Source organism: Drechmeria coniospora, chromosome 03 (genome assembly GCF_001625195.1).
Source record: "Drechmeria coniospora strain ARSEF 6962 chromosome 03, whole genome shotgun sequence".
Classification (NCBI taxonomy): domain Eukaryota; kingdom Fungi; phylum Ascomycota; class Sordariomycetes; order Hypocreales; family Ophiocordycipitaceae; genus Drechmeria; species Drechmeria coniospora.
This window is the reverse complement of record NC_054391.1, coordinates 505747-526846: the sequence shown is the minus strand read 5'-3', so window position 1 is coordinate 526846 and position 21100 is coordinate 505747. Positions and strand designations below refer to the sequence as shown.

The following is a 21100-nucleotide window of genomic DNA, read 5'->3' as shown; positions in this document are numbered from 1 at the left end:
GACGGAGTTCGTAAAATTTCAAAACCTTCCTTCATCCCCAGGCTGGGCGCCGAGCCGAGCCCCCCAACCCCCCGCCCCTCCTCTGTCCCTCGCACACATCTGTCGTAGAAGGGGCTAATGGTATGGAACTGTTTACTTCGTATAGGTACACAACAATTAGAACACTGTACAGATACAGACTCACGGCACACCAAGCTGTCGCTACAAGCAGGGCTCTGCACACAGGGTGCAATAACACTGTTGCCTCTTCGACGCGCAGCGGCACCGTTAAAGGTATCGCGAAACCGAATAGCACCGTCGTTGGCCACGTCTGCTGGATGCAGGCCGCCGCTTGATGGCCGTACTTCGGGGAAAAGAAAGATCCTCCAAGGATCAGATAATCTATATAGGGCTAGGAAAGGCCTCAAGTCAACTCGTACTGCGGCTACACGTAGTTGTACATAGTTCGAGAGAGCGCAAGACCAGAACGCAATGTCAGAACTTGTCGGGGAGTGGGAGAGAGGTCTAAAGCCGATACTGCACGTATTGCAGTAGCAGCAGCTAGCTAAGACGCGATCCACCTCTGAAAGTCATGGGCAGGGCTGGTAATGCGTTAAGTCAAACTTGTCAAGCCGGTGTCGATTTAGACTTTTGACGACTTTAGCCAATGTTTATGGAGGCGATCTACTGCAGAATACGTTGGACTGTTTTTTTGCCGCTATGGGCAGTCGTCTTATGTACAACCTGGCATAGCTGACCCATAATTAAGCAGGCAGAGAGAAGGCATAGTCAATAGCAACTTTACAAGTACGGCGCAAGCATAGCGCTACCTGTAATTGTCAGTAACTTCCCAGGCGGCCTGTAACTATACATAAAGCCTGCTTCATGATCTCATTGCCTCGGACGAAAGGAACGAACCTCCTCCATTGCGAAGATGTCTTGTTTCGGAAACTCATATACCTTAAGGCTATATATTCATTGCAGTGGCAAGAACGATGGCATTAACTGCAGGGGTATCCGCTGAGAACAGGAGGTCAGGCAGCTGCATCGGTATCCGTTTCTGCCTTGGACACGACTCTCGTCACCGAATGTCACAGGAACATCTTCCCATATTGCTTACATTCCTGCACGCTGCTAACTGTAATTTCGTTAAGCTGGCTATCGTTTCGCTAGCCAGGATGTATATACGTACCGTACCACTAGCCGAACCATATTTGGAGAAAGGCCGCCGTTTGTAGTTGAAGTTAGACAGATCGGAGATGTATCGTAATTTTTACATTTTGGTAATAAGCCTCATTGCAGCCTACTGCGCAAGTGCTGGTAGTGCAGGGTTAGCGAAGGGGCTTTATAGTGCACAAAGTATATTATTCTTTGCTCGTATGAGTTCACATCCTTTGCTTAGAATTGGCAAGTCGTAATGCTAATGATCCACCCTTGGGTGGGTCGGATCTGTCATAAACCTTCTTCTCCACACTCCATTACTTTCTCCGAAAATACCTAACACTAAGTACACTCCGATCAAAAACAAACCGAGCACGGATGAGAATAGCAAACGAGATGTAGGTGCAATGATAAGCACGGTAAGTGCGAACAACTGGCTGGTATAAGAATCTTTCATTCCTAAAGGCGAACAATACGTTTACGCAATAGGAACGAGAATACCAAAAAAAAAGCTGCTCCTCTCGTATTGTTTATCTGTTGTACTTGGATTGTACTGAATATTTATTGCCAAAAATGCAGGTACGGGTGAAATGCGCCGCGGTAACTTGCAAGCAACAAAGGACTGGTAAGTCTGTGCTGCATCTCTTACCGAATACGGCGCTACTATAGCTAGTATGTACATACAAAGAAATTTAGCACCAAACCGAAGAGCAACATTGCAATGATACGAGTACGGCTCCATGTGCTGTTCCCAGATCCAAATGTTTTGAATGCTTAATCACCTTGTCAGACTGTTCAGTATTGTACTTATACTTCCCGGCAATCGAGCATCCGCTATTTAGCGTTTTTTACAATAATACGCTATCCCCTTTGCTATCAAGGACAAAGATTTGGGCATATTGTAGGTTTCCGACGGCGAATAGTCAAATGTTTAAACTATAGTCTCTGCCCGTATGCCCTACCTTAGCTGTATATGGCTGGCTGACTGGCGGGGCCAAGGATCCTTGGCCTTGCTGTCCTGGGCCTTGCCACATTCGGAATCTCGGTATCTCGGTTCTTGCACTCTAGGCCATGAAGGCAGGTATCAGGACATTGGTAGTTAATGCAGTGATCGAGGATGTAGTGACAGCCGTACAGCAAAAATGCGGCTCGCGAGGCGCGAGTATCCATGCTATAGGGATATCTTGGGAGAACCAAGCAGTTTGAGGGCTTCATCCTATGGGGTGGTGACTACGTATAGTATCGTAAGTGTATCGTTTCTGGACATAAAGGGTGGGGGAACGAGCGGGATGTTAGTCTATTGGTCGAACCGACTTTTTATTGGCGCCTGAACACATTACCGTCAACCAGTACCTGCACCCCACCCAAAACCATCAAAACCATCAATAATACTGTATATACTTCGTCAAAGTGACCTGGACTATGATTACGAAATCGCAACCCGTGCGATTACGTAGGGGATAAATAGGTCATGTCACCGCAACCTCCTTTTCCCCCCTTCGTACCTGATTGAATCATTGAAAGATATCTCTTGTTACCAATTTTTCCCAGAACCGAACTAACAAATACGATAAAGTTAATAAAAAAACAGTCTTCACATCATACTAACTCCCTAAACATCAGTCTTGTCAACTTATTAATTCTTTTCAAACATGATTTAATACAATAATACAAGCCGTAAAATCCTACATTCGAAGCCTTAATCCTTCACAGAATAATCATTCCAACGAAGCGGACAGGCCATTTTCTCGTAGATGAAGATGTTATACCTTAAGCAACACATAGCTTTGATATTCTATTTCTGCAGCATTGGCTCTAGTCTACATATTGCGAACCAAGATTGTAATGCTTTTGTCGAGTTCTTACCAGTTCAGTATATCTGTTCCGGAAGTACGTTGCACAGAATAAATACCCGGTAAGATATTGCAAGCTTGAAATAATTCTAAAAGACATTCTACATACTAACTCAGCCCTTCAGGACATATACAGATTGCTCTGAGCAGCCTCCAGTCGATTATCTTACAACGACTATTGCCTGGACCGGTACGTTCACGACAACAGAAACTATTTCATCGCGCGGAACGAACCCGGGCAAGATTATTGTTAAAACACCAAGTGCATATCAAACAACAACGGAAGGATGGACCGGAACGTTTACATCAACTAAGACTGTGCTTCCTAGTGGAACGAACCCGGGTTATGTAATAATACAAACTCCTATCGGGTACGTTACAACAACGGAAGGATGGACCGGAACGTATACATCAACCAAGACTGCACCTCCTAGTGGAACGAACCCGGGATATGTAATAATACAGACTCCTATAGGGTACATTGCAACAACGGAAGGATGGACCGGAACGTATACATCAACCAAGACTGTACCTCCAAGTGGAACGAACCCGGGATATATAATAATACAGACTCCCATCGGGTACGTGACAACAACGGAAGGATGGGCCGGAACGTATACATCAACAAAGACGGTGCTTCCTAGTGGAACGAACCCGGGATATGTAATAATACAGACTCCTATAGGGTACATTGCAACAACGGAAGGATGGACCGGAACGTATACATCAACCAAGACTGTACCTCCAAGTGGAACGAACCCGGGATATATAATAATACAGACTCCCATCGGGTACGTTACAACAACGGAAGGATGGGCCGGAACGTATACATCAACAAAGACGGTGCTTCCTAGTGGAACGAACCCGGGATATGTAATAATACAGACTCCTATAGGGTACATTGCAACAACGGAAGGATGGACCGGAACGTATACATCAACCAAGACTGTACCTCCAAGTGGAACGAACCCGGGATATATAATAATACAGACTCCCATCGGGTACGTTACAACAACGGAAGGATGGACCGGAACGTCTACAACAACAAAGACGATGCTTCCTAGTGGAACGAACCCGGGATATGTAATAATACAGACTCCTATAGGGTACATTGCAACAACGGAAGGATGGACCGGAACGTATACATCAACCAAGACTGTACCTCCGAGTGGAACGAACCCGGGATATATAATAATACAGACTCCCATCGGGTACGTTACAACAACGGAAGGATGGACCGGAACGTATACATCAACCAAGACTGTACCTCCAAGTGGAACGAACCCGGGATATATAATAATACAGACTCCCATCGGGTACATTACAACAACGGAGGGTTGGACGGGGACTGTTACAACGACAACGACTGTTGCTCCTAGCGGAACGAAACAGGGCGTTGCAATTGTTCAGACACCTATCGAGTCTACAATCTACGGTTATTTAACAACTACAGAGGGATGGGCCGGTACATTTACAACAACGGTGACGATTTCTCCTACTGGGACAAAATCAGGTATTCTTGTTATTCGAACACCAACGGGGTATCCTACAACAACAGAGGGATGGACCGGGTCGTTTACAGCAACAAAGACTGTACTTCCTACCGGAACCAGCCCTGGTAAAATCATTATTCAAACCCCTATCGAGTATAGCAGAAGTACCGAGGGGTGGACAGAGATATTTACTACGACAAGGACAAATGAACCAAGCGGTACGATACCAGGTGTCATTCTCGTTCAAACACCAATCGGCTATATAACAACAACTATATCGTGGACTGGGTCGTTTACTACAACATCAACTATTCCAATTAGCGGGAAAAGCCAAGGAAGTATTATCGTTCATACACCGGTTACTACTGCGTTGGGTATTATAACCTTGACGAGACCGTGGACTGGAACGTTTATAACAACGGAAAGTATACCTCCAGCTGGGACGGTTCCCGGCTCAGTAATCGTCCAGACACCGACAGGTTATGTGACAATTACAGAGCCCTGGACTGGTACTTTTTGGACAACTACAACTATACCTCCAAGTCAAACGGCCCCAGGAACTATTGTTGTCCAAACACCGATAGGATATATAACATTAACCAGTGGTTGGACTGGTACAGTTTGGACGACATTAACCATACCTCCAAGTAGTACGTTTCCGGGTACTATTATCGTCGAAACCCCTACGGGTTATGTATCCACAACTGTTCCAGGAACTGGTACTCTACTAACAACAAGGACAATTCCACCATCCGGTACCAATCCAGGGACAATCATAGTCCAAACTCCAAGCATTCCTGTAGGGGGTGGGATTACTACAGTTACTACTTTAGGTATAATTCCAGGAACATCAACAATCCCACCATATCTCGGATGCACGTCAAACTGTATAACTACTGTAGTGGTTACAGCTACTGGAGGGGTAAAAACAATAGTAACAACAGGTCCTACGGCAGGCACATCAACGATCTCCCCACCCCCTGGATGCATATCTGACTGTATTACCACGATTATTGTCACAAATACTGTTGGAGGGACAACAATAGTAACTACGGGCCCAGCTGCAGGGACATCGACAATCCCACCACCTCCTGGGTGCACCACGAACTGTTTTACAACTGTAATAGTAACGGTAGGTATTGGTGCTACTACAATAACGACTACTGGCCCAATAGCAGGAACATCTACAATCCTACCGCCTCCCGGTTGCACAAGTAACTGCTTCACAACATTTATCGTAACAGCGGGAATAGGAGAGACGACAATAACAACACTTGGGCCGTCGCCTGGTACAACAACGATCCTTCCACTACCTGGTTGCATAACGAATTGTATTAAAACTATTATTGTTACAGGAATTGCAGGAGGAACGACAATTACTACTACAGGTCCAACTGCAGGCACATCGACAATCCCACCACCTCTGGGGTGCACAAAAGACTGTTTTACAACGGTAATTCTTACAGTTGCCGTAGGTGAAAGTACAATAACTACAACAGGTCCAACGGCAGGAACCTCAACGATTCTGCCACCTCCATCCTGTAGTACAAATTGCTTTACAACAATAATTGTAACAATGCCAGTTGGAGGAACTACAATTACCACCACCGGTCAGATAGCCGGCACATCGACAATCCCGCCACCTCTGGGATGCACAACGAACTGTTTTACAACAGTAATTGTTACCGCTACAGTTGGGGGGATTACAGTTACTACTACAGGCCCAACAGCAGGCACATCTACAATCCAACCACCTATAGGCTGTAGTACAAACTGCTTTACTACGATAATTGTAACAGTACCGGTTGGAGGAACTACAATTACAACTATCGGTCCAACAGCAGGGACATCGACAATCCCACCATCACCAGGGTGCACGACGAACTGTATTACAACAATAATTGTAACAGTACCAGTTGAAGGAACTACAATTACTACTACCGGTCCAACAGCAGGAACATCAACAATTCCACCATCACCAGGGTGCACAACGAACTGTATTACAACAATAATTGTAACAGTCCCAGTTGAAGGAACTACAATTACTACTACCGGTCCAACAGCAGGGACATCAACAATCCCACCATCACCAGGGTGCACGACGAACTGTATTACAACATTAATTGTAACAGTACCAGTTGAAGGAACTACAATTACTACTACGGGTCCAACAGCAGGGACATCGACAATCTCACCATCACCAGGTTGTACAACAAACTGCATTAAAACTGTAGTAGTCACAGTAACTGCGGGAGGAACCACGATATTAACTACTGGCCCAACAGCAGGCACATCAACAATCCCGCCACCTCCTGGTTGCACAACCAACTGTTTTACGACAATTATTGTTACTGCTGCAGTAGGAGCTACGACGACGACGACATTTGGACCGACACCTGGTATATCTACAATCCCGCCGCCCCTTGGTTGCGTAACCAACTGTATTACAACCATAGTGGTAACAGCAACTGCAGGAGGAACCACGATAGTAACTACTGGTCCGACAGCAGGCACATCAACCATTCCACCGCCTCCAGGATGCACGATAAACTGCTTTACTACTGTTATTGTTACAGCCACCGTCGGAGGAACTACAATTACAACAAACGGTCCAACGGAAGGGACATTAACCATCCCGCCGCCTACAGGATGCACTACAAGCTGCTTTGCTACAATAATAGTAACTAGAACAAATGGAGCAACCACGATGACTACCACCGGCCCAACGGCGGGAACAACAACAATCCCACCACCGCCTGGATGTACAACCAATTGCATCACAACTGTTATTGTTACTGGAACGCCCGGAGGAACGACACACACAACGACTGGTCCGACAGCAGGCACATCAACTATCCCACCACCAGCGGGTTGCATAACGAACTGTTTCACGACGATAATTGTTACGATTCCTGTGGGAGGAACTACGATAACGACCACTGGTCCAACCGCAGGTACATCGACCATTCCGCCGCCTCCCGGATGCACAACAAACTGCTTCACTACAGTCATCGTTACAGCCACAGCGGGAGGAACCACAATAACAACAACCGGTCCAACGGCAGGCACATCGACCATCCAGCCACCTCCTGGATGCACAACCAACTGCTTTACCACTATTATCGTCACGGCAGCTGTAGGGGCAACGACAACTACTACGTTGGGACCGACAGCTGGTACATCAACGATCCCTCCGCCCCTTGGTTGCACAACCAACTGCATTACAACCATAGTAGTTACGGTAACGGCAGGAGGAACAACGATAGTAACCACTGGCCCAACAGCAGGCACATCGACGATTACACCGCCTCCTGGTTGCACAACCAATTGCTTCACTACAATTATTGTCACTGCCGCTGTTAGCGCCACGACGACGACGACGACAGGACCGATACCTGGCACATCAACAATTGCACCACCTCCTGGATGCACGACAAACTGCATTACAACCATTATTGTTACAGGAACTCCAGGGGGCACAACTATAGTAACTACAGGACCGACGGAAGGCACATCAACAATTCCACCGCCTCCGGGTTGCACGACAAACTGTTTTACAACAGTTATTGTTACAAACACGGTGGGAGGAAGTACAATTACAACTACCGGTCCAACAGCTGGCACATCGACGATCCAGCCGCCTCCTGGTTGCACAACCAATTGCTTCACTACCATCATTGTTACTGCCGCTGTTAGCGCCACGACGACTACAACTACAGGACCAGTACCTGGCACATCAACGATTCAACCGCCCCCTGGATGCACAACAAATTGCATCACGACTATCATTGTTACAGGAACGCCAGGAGGCACGACGATAGTAACTACGGGCCCAACGGCAGGCACATCAACAATCCCACCGCCTCCTGGGTGTACGACAAACTGTTTCACAACAGTTATTGTTACAAATACAGTAGGAGGAACTACAATTACAACCACCGGTCCGACGGCGGGTACATCTACCATTACGCCACCTCTTGGTTGCACAACGAATTGCTTCACTACCATTATTGTTACTGCAGGTGTTGGGGAAACGACCACGACGACAACAGGACCGATACCTGGTACGTCAACGATTCCGCCACCTCCTGGATGCATAACGAACTGCATCACGACTATCATTGTTACAGGAACGCCAGGAGGCACGACGATAGTAACTACGGGCCCAACGGCAGGCACATCAACAATCCCACCACCTCCTGGGTGTACGACAAACTGTTTCACAACAGTTATTGTTACAAATACAGTAGGAGGAACTACAATTACAACCACCGGTCCGACGGCGGGTACATCTACCATTACACCACCTCTTGGTTGCACAACGAATTGCTTCACTACCATTATTGTTACTGCAGGCGTTGGGGAAACGACTACGACGACAACAGGACCGATACCTGGTACGTCAACGATTCCGCCACCTCCTGGATGCATAACGAACTGCATCACGACTATCATTGTTACAGGAACGCCAGGAGGCACGACGATAGTAACTACGGGCCCAACGGCAGGCACATCAACAATCCCACCACCTCCTGGGTGTACGACAAACTGTTTCACAACAGTTATTGTTACAAATACAGTAGGAGGAACTACAATTACAACCACCGGTCCGACGGCGGGTACATCTACCATTACACCACCTCTTGGTTGCACAACGAATTGCTTCACTACCATTATTGTTACTGCAGGCGTTGGGGAAACGACTACGACGACAACAGGACCGATACCTGGTACGTCAACGATTCCGCCACCTCCTGGATGCATAACAAACTGCATCACGACTATCATTGTTACAGGAACGCCAGGAGGCACGACGATAGTAACTACGGGCCCAACGGCAGGCACATCAACAATCCCACCACCTCCTGGGTGTACGACAAACTGTTTCACAACAGTTATTGTTACAAATACAGTAGGAGGAACTACAATTACAACCACCGGTCCGACGGCGGGTACATCTACCATTACGCCACCTCTTGGTTGCACAACGAATTGCTTCACTACTATTATTGTTACTGCAGGCGTTGGGGAAACGACTACGACGACATTAGGACCGACACCTGGTACATCCACGATCCCTCCGCCACTTGGTTGCACAACGAATTGTACTACAACCATTGTAGTGACAGCAACTGCAGGAGGAACCACGATAGTAACTACTGGCCCTACAGCAGGCACATCAACAATCCCGCCACCTCCTGGTTGCACAACCAACTGTTTTACGACAATTATTGTTACTGCCGCTGTAGGGGCGACGACAACTACGACATTAGGACCGACACCTGGTACATCCACGATCCCTCCACCACTTGGTTGCACAACGAACTGTACTACAACAATTGTAGTGACAGCAACTGCAGGAGGAACCACGATAGTAACTACTGGCCCTACAGCAGGCACATCTACAATCCCGCCACCTCCTGGTTGCACGACCAACTGTTTTACAACCTTTATAGTTACTGCTACGGTAGGAGCTACAACGACAACGACATTAGGACCGACACCTGGGACATCCACAATCCCGCCGCCTATTGGTTGCACTGCAAACTGTATTACGACTATCGTAGTGACAGCGACTGCAGGAGGAACTACAATAACAACAACTGGTCCAACAGCAGGTACATCAACAATCCCGCCGCCTTCTGGTTGCACAACCAACTGTTTTACAACGATTATCGTTACCGGCGTTGTAGGGGTAACAACAACAACTACATTGGGACCGACACTTGGTACATCTACGATTCCACCGCCCCTTGGTTGCACAACGAGCTGTATTACAACTATAGTTGTGACAGCCACTGCAGGAGGGACTACAATAACAACAACTGGTCCAACAGCAGGTACATCGACAATCCCGCCACCTCCTGGTTGCACAACCAACTGTTTTACGACAATTATTGTTACTGCTACTGTAGGAGCAACAACGACGACGACGTTAGGACCGACACCAGGAACATCTATGATCCCGCCGCCTCTTGGTTGCACAACCAACTGTATTACAACCATAGTAATAACGGTAACTGCAGGAGGAACTACAATAGTTACTACTGGCACAACGGCAGGCACATCAACAATCCTGCCGCCTCCCGGTTGCACAACCAGCTGTTTTACAACGATAATTGTTACGGTCCCTGTCGTGGCGACAACGAGGACGACTGTCGGTCCAACTGCTGGTACGTCAACAATTCTGCCGCCTCCTGGGTGTACAATCAACTGCATTACGTCTATCATCGTTACAACCCCCCCCAACTTGAGCGCCACGACGACAACGACGGTAGGCCCGACAGCGGGTACGCTGACGATCCCGCCGCCCCCTGATTGCACAACAAACTGCGTAACGAGTATTATAGTTACAATCCCTCCAAACCTGAGCGCCACGACGACAACAACGGTTGGGCCAACTGCCGGTACATCGACAATCCTGCCGCCCCCTGGATGTACGACCAACTGCGTAACAAGCATCATAGTTACTATACCTCCGTCCTTGAGCGCCACGACGACAACAACGGTTGGGCCAACTGCCGGAACATCAACAATCCCACCGGCCCCTGGCTGCACGACAAACTGCGTAACGAACATTATCGTTACTATCCCTCCGGACTTGAGCGCCACGACGACAACAACGGTTGGGCCAACTGCCGGTACATCGACAATCCCGCCGCCCCCTGGATGTACGACCAACTGCGTAACAAGCATCATAGTTACAATAACTGGGGGTGCAGTGACGACAACGACTGTAGGCCCGACAGAAGGCACGTCTACGATTCTACCACCCCCTGGATGCACAGCAAACTGCGTTACGACAGTAATTGTAACCGCAACTGCAACTGTTGGAGCCACAACGACGACAACAGTTGGTCCGACGGCCGGCACATCGACGATCTTACCACCCTCAGGATGCACAGTCAACTGCATGACGTCTATTATAGTTACAATCCCTCCTAACTTGAGTGCCACGACGACAACAACACTAGGTCCAACTGCCGGTACATCGACAATCCTGCCACCCCCTGGGTGCACGACAAATTGCATAACCAGCATTGTAGTCACAATCCCACCTACCTTGAGCGCTACGACGACGACGACGGTAGGTCCGACTGCCGGAACATCAACAATTCCACCGGCCCCTGGTTGCACGACGAACTGCGTAACGAACATCATAGTTACTATTCCTCCTGACTTAAGCGCCACGACGACAACAACGGTTGGACCGACTGCCGGTACATCGACGATCCCGCCGCCCCCTGGATGTACGACCAACTGCGTAACAAGCATCATAGTTACAATAACTGGGGGTGCAGTGACGACAACGACGGTAGGCCCGACAGAAGGCACGTCAACGATACTACCACCCCCTGGATGTACAGCCAACTGCGTTACGACTGTAATTGTAACCGCAACTGTAACCGCAGGGGTAACGACAACGACAACAGTTGGTCCGACTGCCGGAACATCAACAATCCCACCGGCCCCTGGTTGCACGACAAACTGCGTAACGAACATAATAGTTACTATCCCTCCGGCCTTGAGCGCCACGACGACAACAACTGTTGGGCCAACTGCCGGTACATCGACAATCCCGCCGCCCCCTGGATGTACTACCAACTGCGTGACAAGCATTATAGTTACAATAACTGGGGGTGTAGTAACGACAACTACTGTAGGCCCGACCGTAGGAACGTCGACGATTCTACCACCCCCTGGATGCACAGCCAACTGCGTTACGACAGTAATTGTAACCGCAACTGTAACTGCTGGAGTAACGACGACGACAACAGTTGGTCCGACGGCCGGTACATCGACGATCCCGCCACCTCCTGGTTGCACGACCAACTGCATAACGTCCATTATTGTCACGATACCTCCTGTCTTTAGCGTAACAACAGCAACAACATTAGGTCCAACAGCCGGCACGTCGACTATCCTACCGCCTCCCGGATGCACGACGAACTGCATAACTAGCATTGTAGTTACAATTCCACCCACCTTGAGCGCCACGACGACTACGACAGTAGGTCCGACTGCTGGTACATCGACGATCCTACCACCTCCCGGATGCACGATCAATTGCATAACGTCCATTATTGTCACGACACCCCCTACCTTAAGCGCAACGACGGCAACAACACTTGGTCCAACAGCCGGTACATCAACGATCCTACCACCCCCTGGATGTACAACCAACTGCATAACGTCCATTATCGTAACAACGCCTCCTACTTTGAGTGCTACAACAACAATAACAGTTGGTCCGACCGCTGGTACATCGACGGTCCCGCCGCCCCTTGGATGCACGACCAACTGCGTGACAAGGATCATAGTTACAATAACTGGGGGAGTAGTAACAACAACAACGGTGGGCCCGACAATGGGCACGTCTACGATTCTACCACCCCCCGGATGTACAGCCAACTGCGTTACGACAGTAATTGTAACCGCAACTGCAACTGCTGGAGCCACGACGACAACAACAGTTGGTCCGACGGCCGGCACATCGACGATCCCGCCACCTCCTGGTTGTACGACCAACTGCATGACGTCCATTATTGTTACGACGCCTCCTGTCTTTAGCGTAACAACAGCAACAACATTAGGTCCAACTGCTGGTACATCAACAATCCCACCGTCGCCTGGGTGTACGACCAACTGTGTAACGTCCATTGTTGTAACGACACCTCCTACCTTTAGTGCAACAACATGGACAACAGTAGGCCCAACTGCCGGTACATCGACAATCCCACCGCCCCCTGGATGCACGACCAACTGCTTCACGTCCATCATCGTAACGACGCCTCCTACGCAGGGCGCAACAACTTCAACAACGCTAGGTCCAACCGCCGGTACATCAACCATTCTACCACCTCCTGGATGCACGACCAACTGCATTACGTCTATTATTGTTACAATACCCCCTACCTTTAGCGCAACGACGGCAACGACTCTTGGTCCAACTGCCGGTACGTCGACGATCTTACCGCCTCCTGGATGCACGACCAACTGCATAACGTCCATTATTGTTACAACGCCTCCCACTTTGAGCGCTACAACAACAACAACTATAGGACCGACCGCTGGTACATCGACGATCTCGCCGCCTCCTGGATGTACGACCAACTGCGTAACAAGCATTATAGTAACGATAACTGGGGGTGCGGTAACTACAACAACGGTAGGCCCTACAGAAGGCACGTCGACAATCCCACCATCTCCAGGATGCACGGCCAATTGCGTAACGACGGTGATTGTTACTGCTACGGCAACTGCGGGAGCGACTACAACGACTACATTAGGTCCAACAGCCGGTACATCAACCATTTTACCGCCTCCCGGATGCACAACCAACTGCATCACATCCATCATTGTTACAACGCCTCCTACTTTAAGCGCAACAACATCGACAACACTAGGTCCAACTGCCGGTACATCAACGATTCTACCACCTCCTGGCTGTACGACGAACTGCGTCACGTCTATTATTGTAACAATACCCCCTACCTTTAGCGCAACGACGGCAACGACTCTTGGTCCAACTGCCGGTACGTCGACGATCTTACCGCCTCCTGGATGCACGACCAACTGCATAACGTCCATTATTGTTACAATGCCTCCCACTTTGAGCGCTACGACAACAACAACTATAGGTCCGACCGCTGGTACATCGACAATCCCACCGCCCCCTGGATGTACGACCAACTGCGTAACAAGCATTATAGTTACGATTACTGGGGGTGTGGTAACGACGACGACTGTAGGCCCCACAGCAGGCACGTCGACGATCCCACCAACCCCTGGGTGCACAGCGAACTGCGTAACGACAGTAATTGTTACCGCAACAGCAACTGCGGGTGCTACTACAACGACTACATTGGGTCCAACAGCCGGTACATCAACCATCTTACCGCCTGCTGGGTGTACGACCAACTGCATAACGTCCATTATTGTTACAACGCCCCCTACCTTGAGCGCAACAACAACAACAACACTGGGTCCAACTGCCGGTACATCGACGATCCCACCACCCGCTGGATGTACAACCAACTGTATAACGTCTATTATTGTTACGACGCCTCCAGCCTTAAGCGCAACAACATCAACAACAGTAGGCCCAACTGCCGGTACATCGACAGTCTTGCCGCCCCCTGGTTGTACGACAAACTGTATAACGTCCATTATCGTTACAACGCCTCCTACGTTAGGGGCAACAACAACAACAACTGTAGGTCCAACTGCCGGTACGTCGACAATCTTACCGCCCCTTGGTTGTACGACAAATTGCATAACGTCCATTATTGTTACGACGCCTCCTACCTTAGGAGCAACAACAACAACAACACTCGGCCCATCTGCCGGTACATCGACGATCCTGCCGCCTCCTGGATGTACAACCAACTGCGTGACGTCCATTATTATTACCACGCCTCCTGCCTTAAGCGCAACAACATCAACCACACTAGGTCCAACTGCTGGCACATCGACGATCTTGCCGCCCGCTGGCTGTACGACAAACTGCATAACGTCCATTATTGTTACAACGCCTCCTGCTTTCAGCGCAACAACATCGACGACAATAGGTCCGACTGCTGGTACATCGACTATCTTGCCACCTCCAGGATGTACAGTCAACTGCGTTACGTCCATTATTATTACAACGCCTCCTGCTTTCAGTGCAACAACATCGACGACACTAGGTCCGACTGCTGGTACATCGACTGTCTTGCCACCTCTAGGATGTACAGTCAACTGCGTTACGTCCATTATCGTTACAACGCCTCCTGCCTTAAGCGCAACAACATCAACCACACTAGGTCCAACTGCTGGCACATCGACGATCTTGCCGCCCGCTGGTTGTACGACAAACTGCATAACGTCCATTATTGTTACAACGCCTCCTGCTTTCAGCGCAACAACATCGACGACACTAGGTCCGACTGCTGGTACATCGACTATCTTGCCACCTCCAGGATGTACAGTCAACTGCGTTACGTCCATTATTGTCACAACACCTCCTATCTTTAGCGCTACAACGCGAAGAACGCCAGGCCAGACGGCTGGGACATCGACAATTGTACCGCTTCCGGGGTGTACAACCAATTGCATTACGTCTGTCATTATTACAACGCTTATTCCTGATACAGCCATTACAACTACTGTCCCAGGTTCCGCGGATGGCACCACAACTATTACGCCGCCAGTAGGCTGTACCCATCCGTGTACTACAAGTATTATCATTACTACTGAGACGCCTTGCGTTACGCCCAACGTTACATATCTAGTAGCAAACAATAATCAGATACGTGTCAGAAACGATGGCTGCATCCCATTCTCGGGACACCTTTATGCATACGTTGCAGTCTTTCACTTCCCATACTACTCTGCTGGAATCTTAATTAATGGAGGTGCTCCCGCAGGGGGTGCCAGTGTCAAAGGAGGCTATATTGTTGCGCAGTACGACCTTGGGGTACGGAACATCCCTATAAACGGCGTCATCACGTTTCCTTTGGCAGGTCGACTCGGTCCACCTCCGGCTCCGGGTGGTAGTGAAAGTACTACTTCCGGGGCTACGTCGATGGTACAAACCGGTGCATACACCTGGTCAGTGATTAAGAACGTAGTGCTAAGTGTCGGAGAACTTGAGAACCTGGGTACAAATGTTGTTAATCATACGTCCGGAAGCAATGTAGTTACGGTATGGGGAACAGACGATTTCAGTCCAGGTTGGAACTTGCCGTATTAGTCAACTAAATAGAATGGAATAAACTATGAATTTACGTGCTATACTATTGGTTTCCAAATTAACCATTACGGTTGAATTGATCTATCATTCGCTATGTAGAAAATTGGTTGCGTAGTCAAATGTAAAGCCAGTGATTTGTTAATTGGAACTGATCTTATTGAGGCTTCAACTACTGCCCTTGTCATGGCCACCATTGAGTTTGGCGGGCAAGCTGATGCAGCTTTACGGTCTGGAAGTATCGAAGCTAGAGAGGTCTCAAGAAGTGACGTAATCTCCCTCGTCGAATCCTATTTTCCGACGTAATACTAGTTTAGAGTGGTTTTCCCTGGTATAATGCGAGTAATAGCTCCCCTGCCCCTCCTCCCCCGTTTGGTCCGGAGAAAAGAGAAGGACTGATGCGGTATGCAGGAAGCGGCCATTATCTGTGTGTTGTGTGTAATATTAATATATAGTGACCAATTGTAGACTAGGATCACGTAATCGTGTGGCGCACGATTATTACGGAGAGGACAAAGGTGGCCGCATGAGTGCAGCCTCTTTTCCCTCCTTTCCGTACCAAATTGAATCCATTAAAAGAGATCTCTTGTTACCAGTTTCCCACAGAACCAAACCAACATTAAACATATATTTACAGGGGATGCAAATACATGGGCTCTACAACATATAAAACCAATTGGACCTTCGGACGAATATATAATGCATTAAAACAAGAATTTGATACACAAATTACATTAAACGAGTATTTTATCGAATAGTCAACAATTACATTTACATCAATTAAGAACCAATAACAAAATACAGGCAAGAACCTACAGGTAGTCCTACGGATCCTATTACAACGGATACATCTATGCCAACGGGCATTAGGTTCTGATTTTTTAGGAGAAAGTCTACTAATTGCCGCAACAATCCGTGCATGCAACTACGTACCAGAATTAGAACAGGCATTTACAAGACCGACAGCGATATTCAAGGCATTATATGCCTATTTACGTACTTCAATACAGGCGTATCGAGAAAAATATACATTACCAGGGAACTATTTTGTTGACCGACGATAGAACAACAATCGCAACCAAGGCACCTACCAAGGAATACAACAAGGCGGGCAACTATAACGGTAGAAGAAAAAGTGTAATATTTGTCGTAAGACTGGCTGTTAGATGCGGAACCATACGATCGAGGAACAACAACAGGCTATTAATCAATGGAAAGGGGACCGTAAATTTTCGGGTAATCAATCCTAAACAACCATTTTCGTTATACCTTACGAAATTTGAAGGCGGACCGGATGACAACGATAGTGACGAATATGATACGGACACCGATACATCCGACAAAAAGGCGTTCGTACAATATAACGACCAAGCCTAAGATGCCTTTTTAATACATTCGTTTCTTACTACCCAAGCTGCTTACTACGCCAAAACAGGAAAAGTACCACCTCCAGAGACAATAAAGACAGTATACGCGTACTAGCGCTTGCGTAGTTGTATGTATGTATACGCGAGCGTCGCCAAACAGGCGGACGCCGAGAGGAGGCATAGTACGTTGAATGCAACGAAACGACCGGCCCCTGCCCAATTGAGCCGGCCCCGTAACAACCACTATATCATCTAGCCTATCACCCAATACTGAGGCGTTTGTCGCGCATCTACCTACAGAAGTTGACGATAGGGAGATGGCCAGGGCATAGTATGCGATCAGAAGCCTAAGCCAGCAGTTGAATAAGACACGGCCTCGTATTTGCAATTTAAAAAAACCTGCATCGGAGCGTTCACATTTGACCCTGTCGATATATCTTGTACCTTTGTGGCGGGTTCTCAAATTTTTTGGCCTAAAACTTGATGCCAGCACTATAGAGCACAGGGATTGTAATGGTCAATGCAATATATAATGTATCTGCGAGTTCTCGTGCTGCAAAAGCTGGCATTAGTTCGAACATTGCCGGCCGTAGAAGACAATATTGTATACTGCCTTAATATGGAGCACAATCATACTTGTTGAAAGGTTGCGTGCCATTTAGTATTTCATACCTGGGACTCGTGCACACCTTCGGCTTGTTGTTGTAATACAGGTGCTTCCGGTGTCGTCAACGACCTCGCTTGTCCGCTTTATTTTACGGGGTTCGCGAAAACATCGGCTTTTAGAATGTTTCCAACCGCTTCAAAACTCCACTGGCCATACTGCAACAGCAGTCTCCCATAATTCAGGAGAGTACGGAGTAATCCCGTTAGCATTAGGTCGGCGCTAAAATGTGGCAGTACGCCAGAACCTACCTTTGGCTCATCGCTAATTACGGTATTACCGTACTTGCCAAGATGCGAATTGCCAGCATGCCGACGGAGTTCGTGAAATTTTAAAACCTTCATCCCTGGGCTGGGCGCCGAGCCCACGCCCAGCCCCCTCCCCCCCTCTGTCCCCCACACATTTGTCGTCGAAGGGACTAATGGTGTGGTACTGTTTACAACTACACTACTCCGTACAATGTAAACACTGTACAGGTAGACTCATGGCACACCAAGTTGTCGCTACAAACAGGGCTCTGCACACAGGGTGCAGTAACACTGTTGCCTCTTCGACGCGCGGCGGCACCGTTGTAGATATTGCGAAACCGAATAGCACCGTCGTTGGACACGTCTGCTGAATGCAGGCCGCCGCATGATGGCCGCACTTCGGGGAATCGGCCGTCAGTAATGCAATATTATCTGCCGACGATCAGGCCCCCGCAATCTACCAAAGAAAGGACACATTATCCAAGGATCAGATGATCTATATAGGGCTGAAAAAGGCCTCGAGTTAACTCGTACTGCGGCTACACGTAGTTTTACATGGTTCGAGAGACCGCAAGATCAGAGCGCAATTTCAGAACTTGTCGGGGAGTGGGTTAGAGGTCTATAGCCGATGCTGCACTTATTGCAGTAGCAGCAGCTAGCTAACACACGATCCACCTCTAAAAGTAAACATATTAAGCCGGTATCAATCTAGACTCTTGACGCCTTCAGCCAACGTTCATAGAGGCGATTTACTGCAGACCACGTTGGACTGTTTTTTGCCGCCATGGGCAGTCGTCTTATGCACAACCTGGCATTGCTGGCCCATAAGTAAGCAGGTAAAGAGAAGGCATAGTCAATAGCAACTTTCCAAGTACGGCGCATGCATTGCACTGCTTGCAATTGTCAGTAACTTCCCAGGCGGCCTGTGACTACATATGGAGCCTACTTTACGATATCGTTGCCTTGCACGAAGAGAACTTCATGCATTGCGGAGATGTCTCGATTCGGAAACTCATATACGAAAGGCTACGTGTTCATTGCAGTGGCCAGAACGATGACATTAACTGTAGAGGTATCCTCTGAGAACAGGAGGTCAGGCAGCTGCATCGGTATCCGTTTCTGCCTTGAACACAAGTCTCGTCGCCGAATGCTCCGGGAACATCATCCCACATTCCTCACATTCATGCACGCTAATAACTGTAATTTCGTTACGCTGGCCGGTATGGGATTAGGAGATATTAGACCTTGCCAGCGCCACGACAAACATATCTAGCGTATTTTACTGCGCAAGTACTGGTAGTGTAAGGGTAGCGAAGGGGCATTATAGTGCACAAAGCATATTCTTTGCTCGTAAGAGTCCACATCATTTGCTTAGAATGGGCAAGTCTTAACGCCAAATATCCACCCCTAATTGAGTAGGATCTGCTATTGACCCACTTCTTCTCCATACTCGGTTCCTTTTCTCCGAAAATACTGTACACCAAGCCCAATCCGATTGATGACAGACTGGGCACGGTACTTAATATACTTAAAAATGCAAACAAGATGTGGGTGCACATAATGAGCACGGTAGGTGCGAGCAGCCGGTCGGTGTTCTTAAGAGCCTTTTATTCTTAAAGGCGAATAATGCATATATACAACAGGAACGAGAGTATTAAAAATTGCTGCTCCTCTCGTATTGTTTATCTGTTGCACTTGTATTATAAAGAATATTAATAGCCAAAAACGCAGGGAAGGGGGAAATGTGCTGTAGTAACGTGCAAGCACCAACAGACTGGTAAGTACTTACGTACTGCAGCTCTTACCGAGTACGGCGCTGCTACAGCTAGTAGGTACATACTAAGGAATATAGCACCAAGGCCACGAGCAATATTGCAGTGTTATACGAGTACGGCTCCATACACCGCTCCCAGTTCCGAGTCCTCTAAATGCTTAGTTACCACTTGCAATTTGCAAGAGAACAGTTAAAGGTATATTGTACGGACTAGGGAATAAACCAGGTTGTTAGGAACAGCGTAATGGGAACCAGTTATTAACTGGGTAAAAAAATGCGATCTTGCAACGGATGCAATACAGTTGTAACAGTAAGTGTGTGGTTTCAATGTATGGGGTACGATTACAAGAATGCAGTGCGATTGACTAGCTAAGAAATTTGCGGGAAGGAAAGGACTATTTGTTTTCAGAATGTAGTGCCTCGACTGGTAACGACCGTATAGCTTGGTATATAGTTGACGGCTTCTTCCGATCAATCCATTGCTCCGTGTATTCCGCGATTTAGAACCGTTCGATCAGCCGCTACGGATAACCTGTTAGTTTATTCGGTCAGGAACTCTAAGTGGCCAGTTGGTCAGTGCAACTGGTTGGTGGAATAGTCAGTTGACAGTTAGTAGTGCATTCGGTTGACTGTTGGTTGCTTGTTTCTGCAATCCACTTGGCGCTACTGATAATTACTAGTTGAACTCTACGAGTAGTGTGGCTGCTTTAGTGCTGTTGCACGATGCTGCTGGTAGCAGTGCAGTGCGGGGTTGTTCCCACTCGGTAGTATGATCAGCTGCTTGGCTGGTAGTATGTTGGTGGATGCCACTGGGTCGCTGGTCGATGTGA

General features: G+C 48.1%; 1 protein-coding gene across 1 annotated transcript; it reads right to left on the bottom strand.

Moving 5' to 3' along the window:
• Positions 1 to 6097: 6097 nt before the first annotated feature.
• DCS_06012 (uncharacterized protein) lies at positions 6098 to 15595 on the bottom strand (the record flags this gene model as incomplete). Its single annotated transcript, XM_040803305.1, has 11 exons — positions 6098 to 6148; positions 6311 to 6370; positions 6428 to 6481; positions 6539 to 6592; positions 6644 to 8035; positions 8087 to 8154; positions 8347 to 8368; positions 8420 to 8701; positions 8753 to 9034; positions 9086 to 9367; positions 9419 to 15595. 11 exons carry the CDS (start codon positions 15593 to 15595, stop codon positions 6098 to 6100), a joined length of 8724 nt encoding a protein of 2907 aa, XP_040653409.1.
• Between the last annotated feature and the right edge of the window lie 5505 nt (positions 15596 to 21100).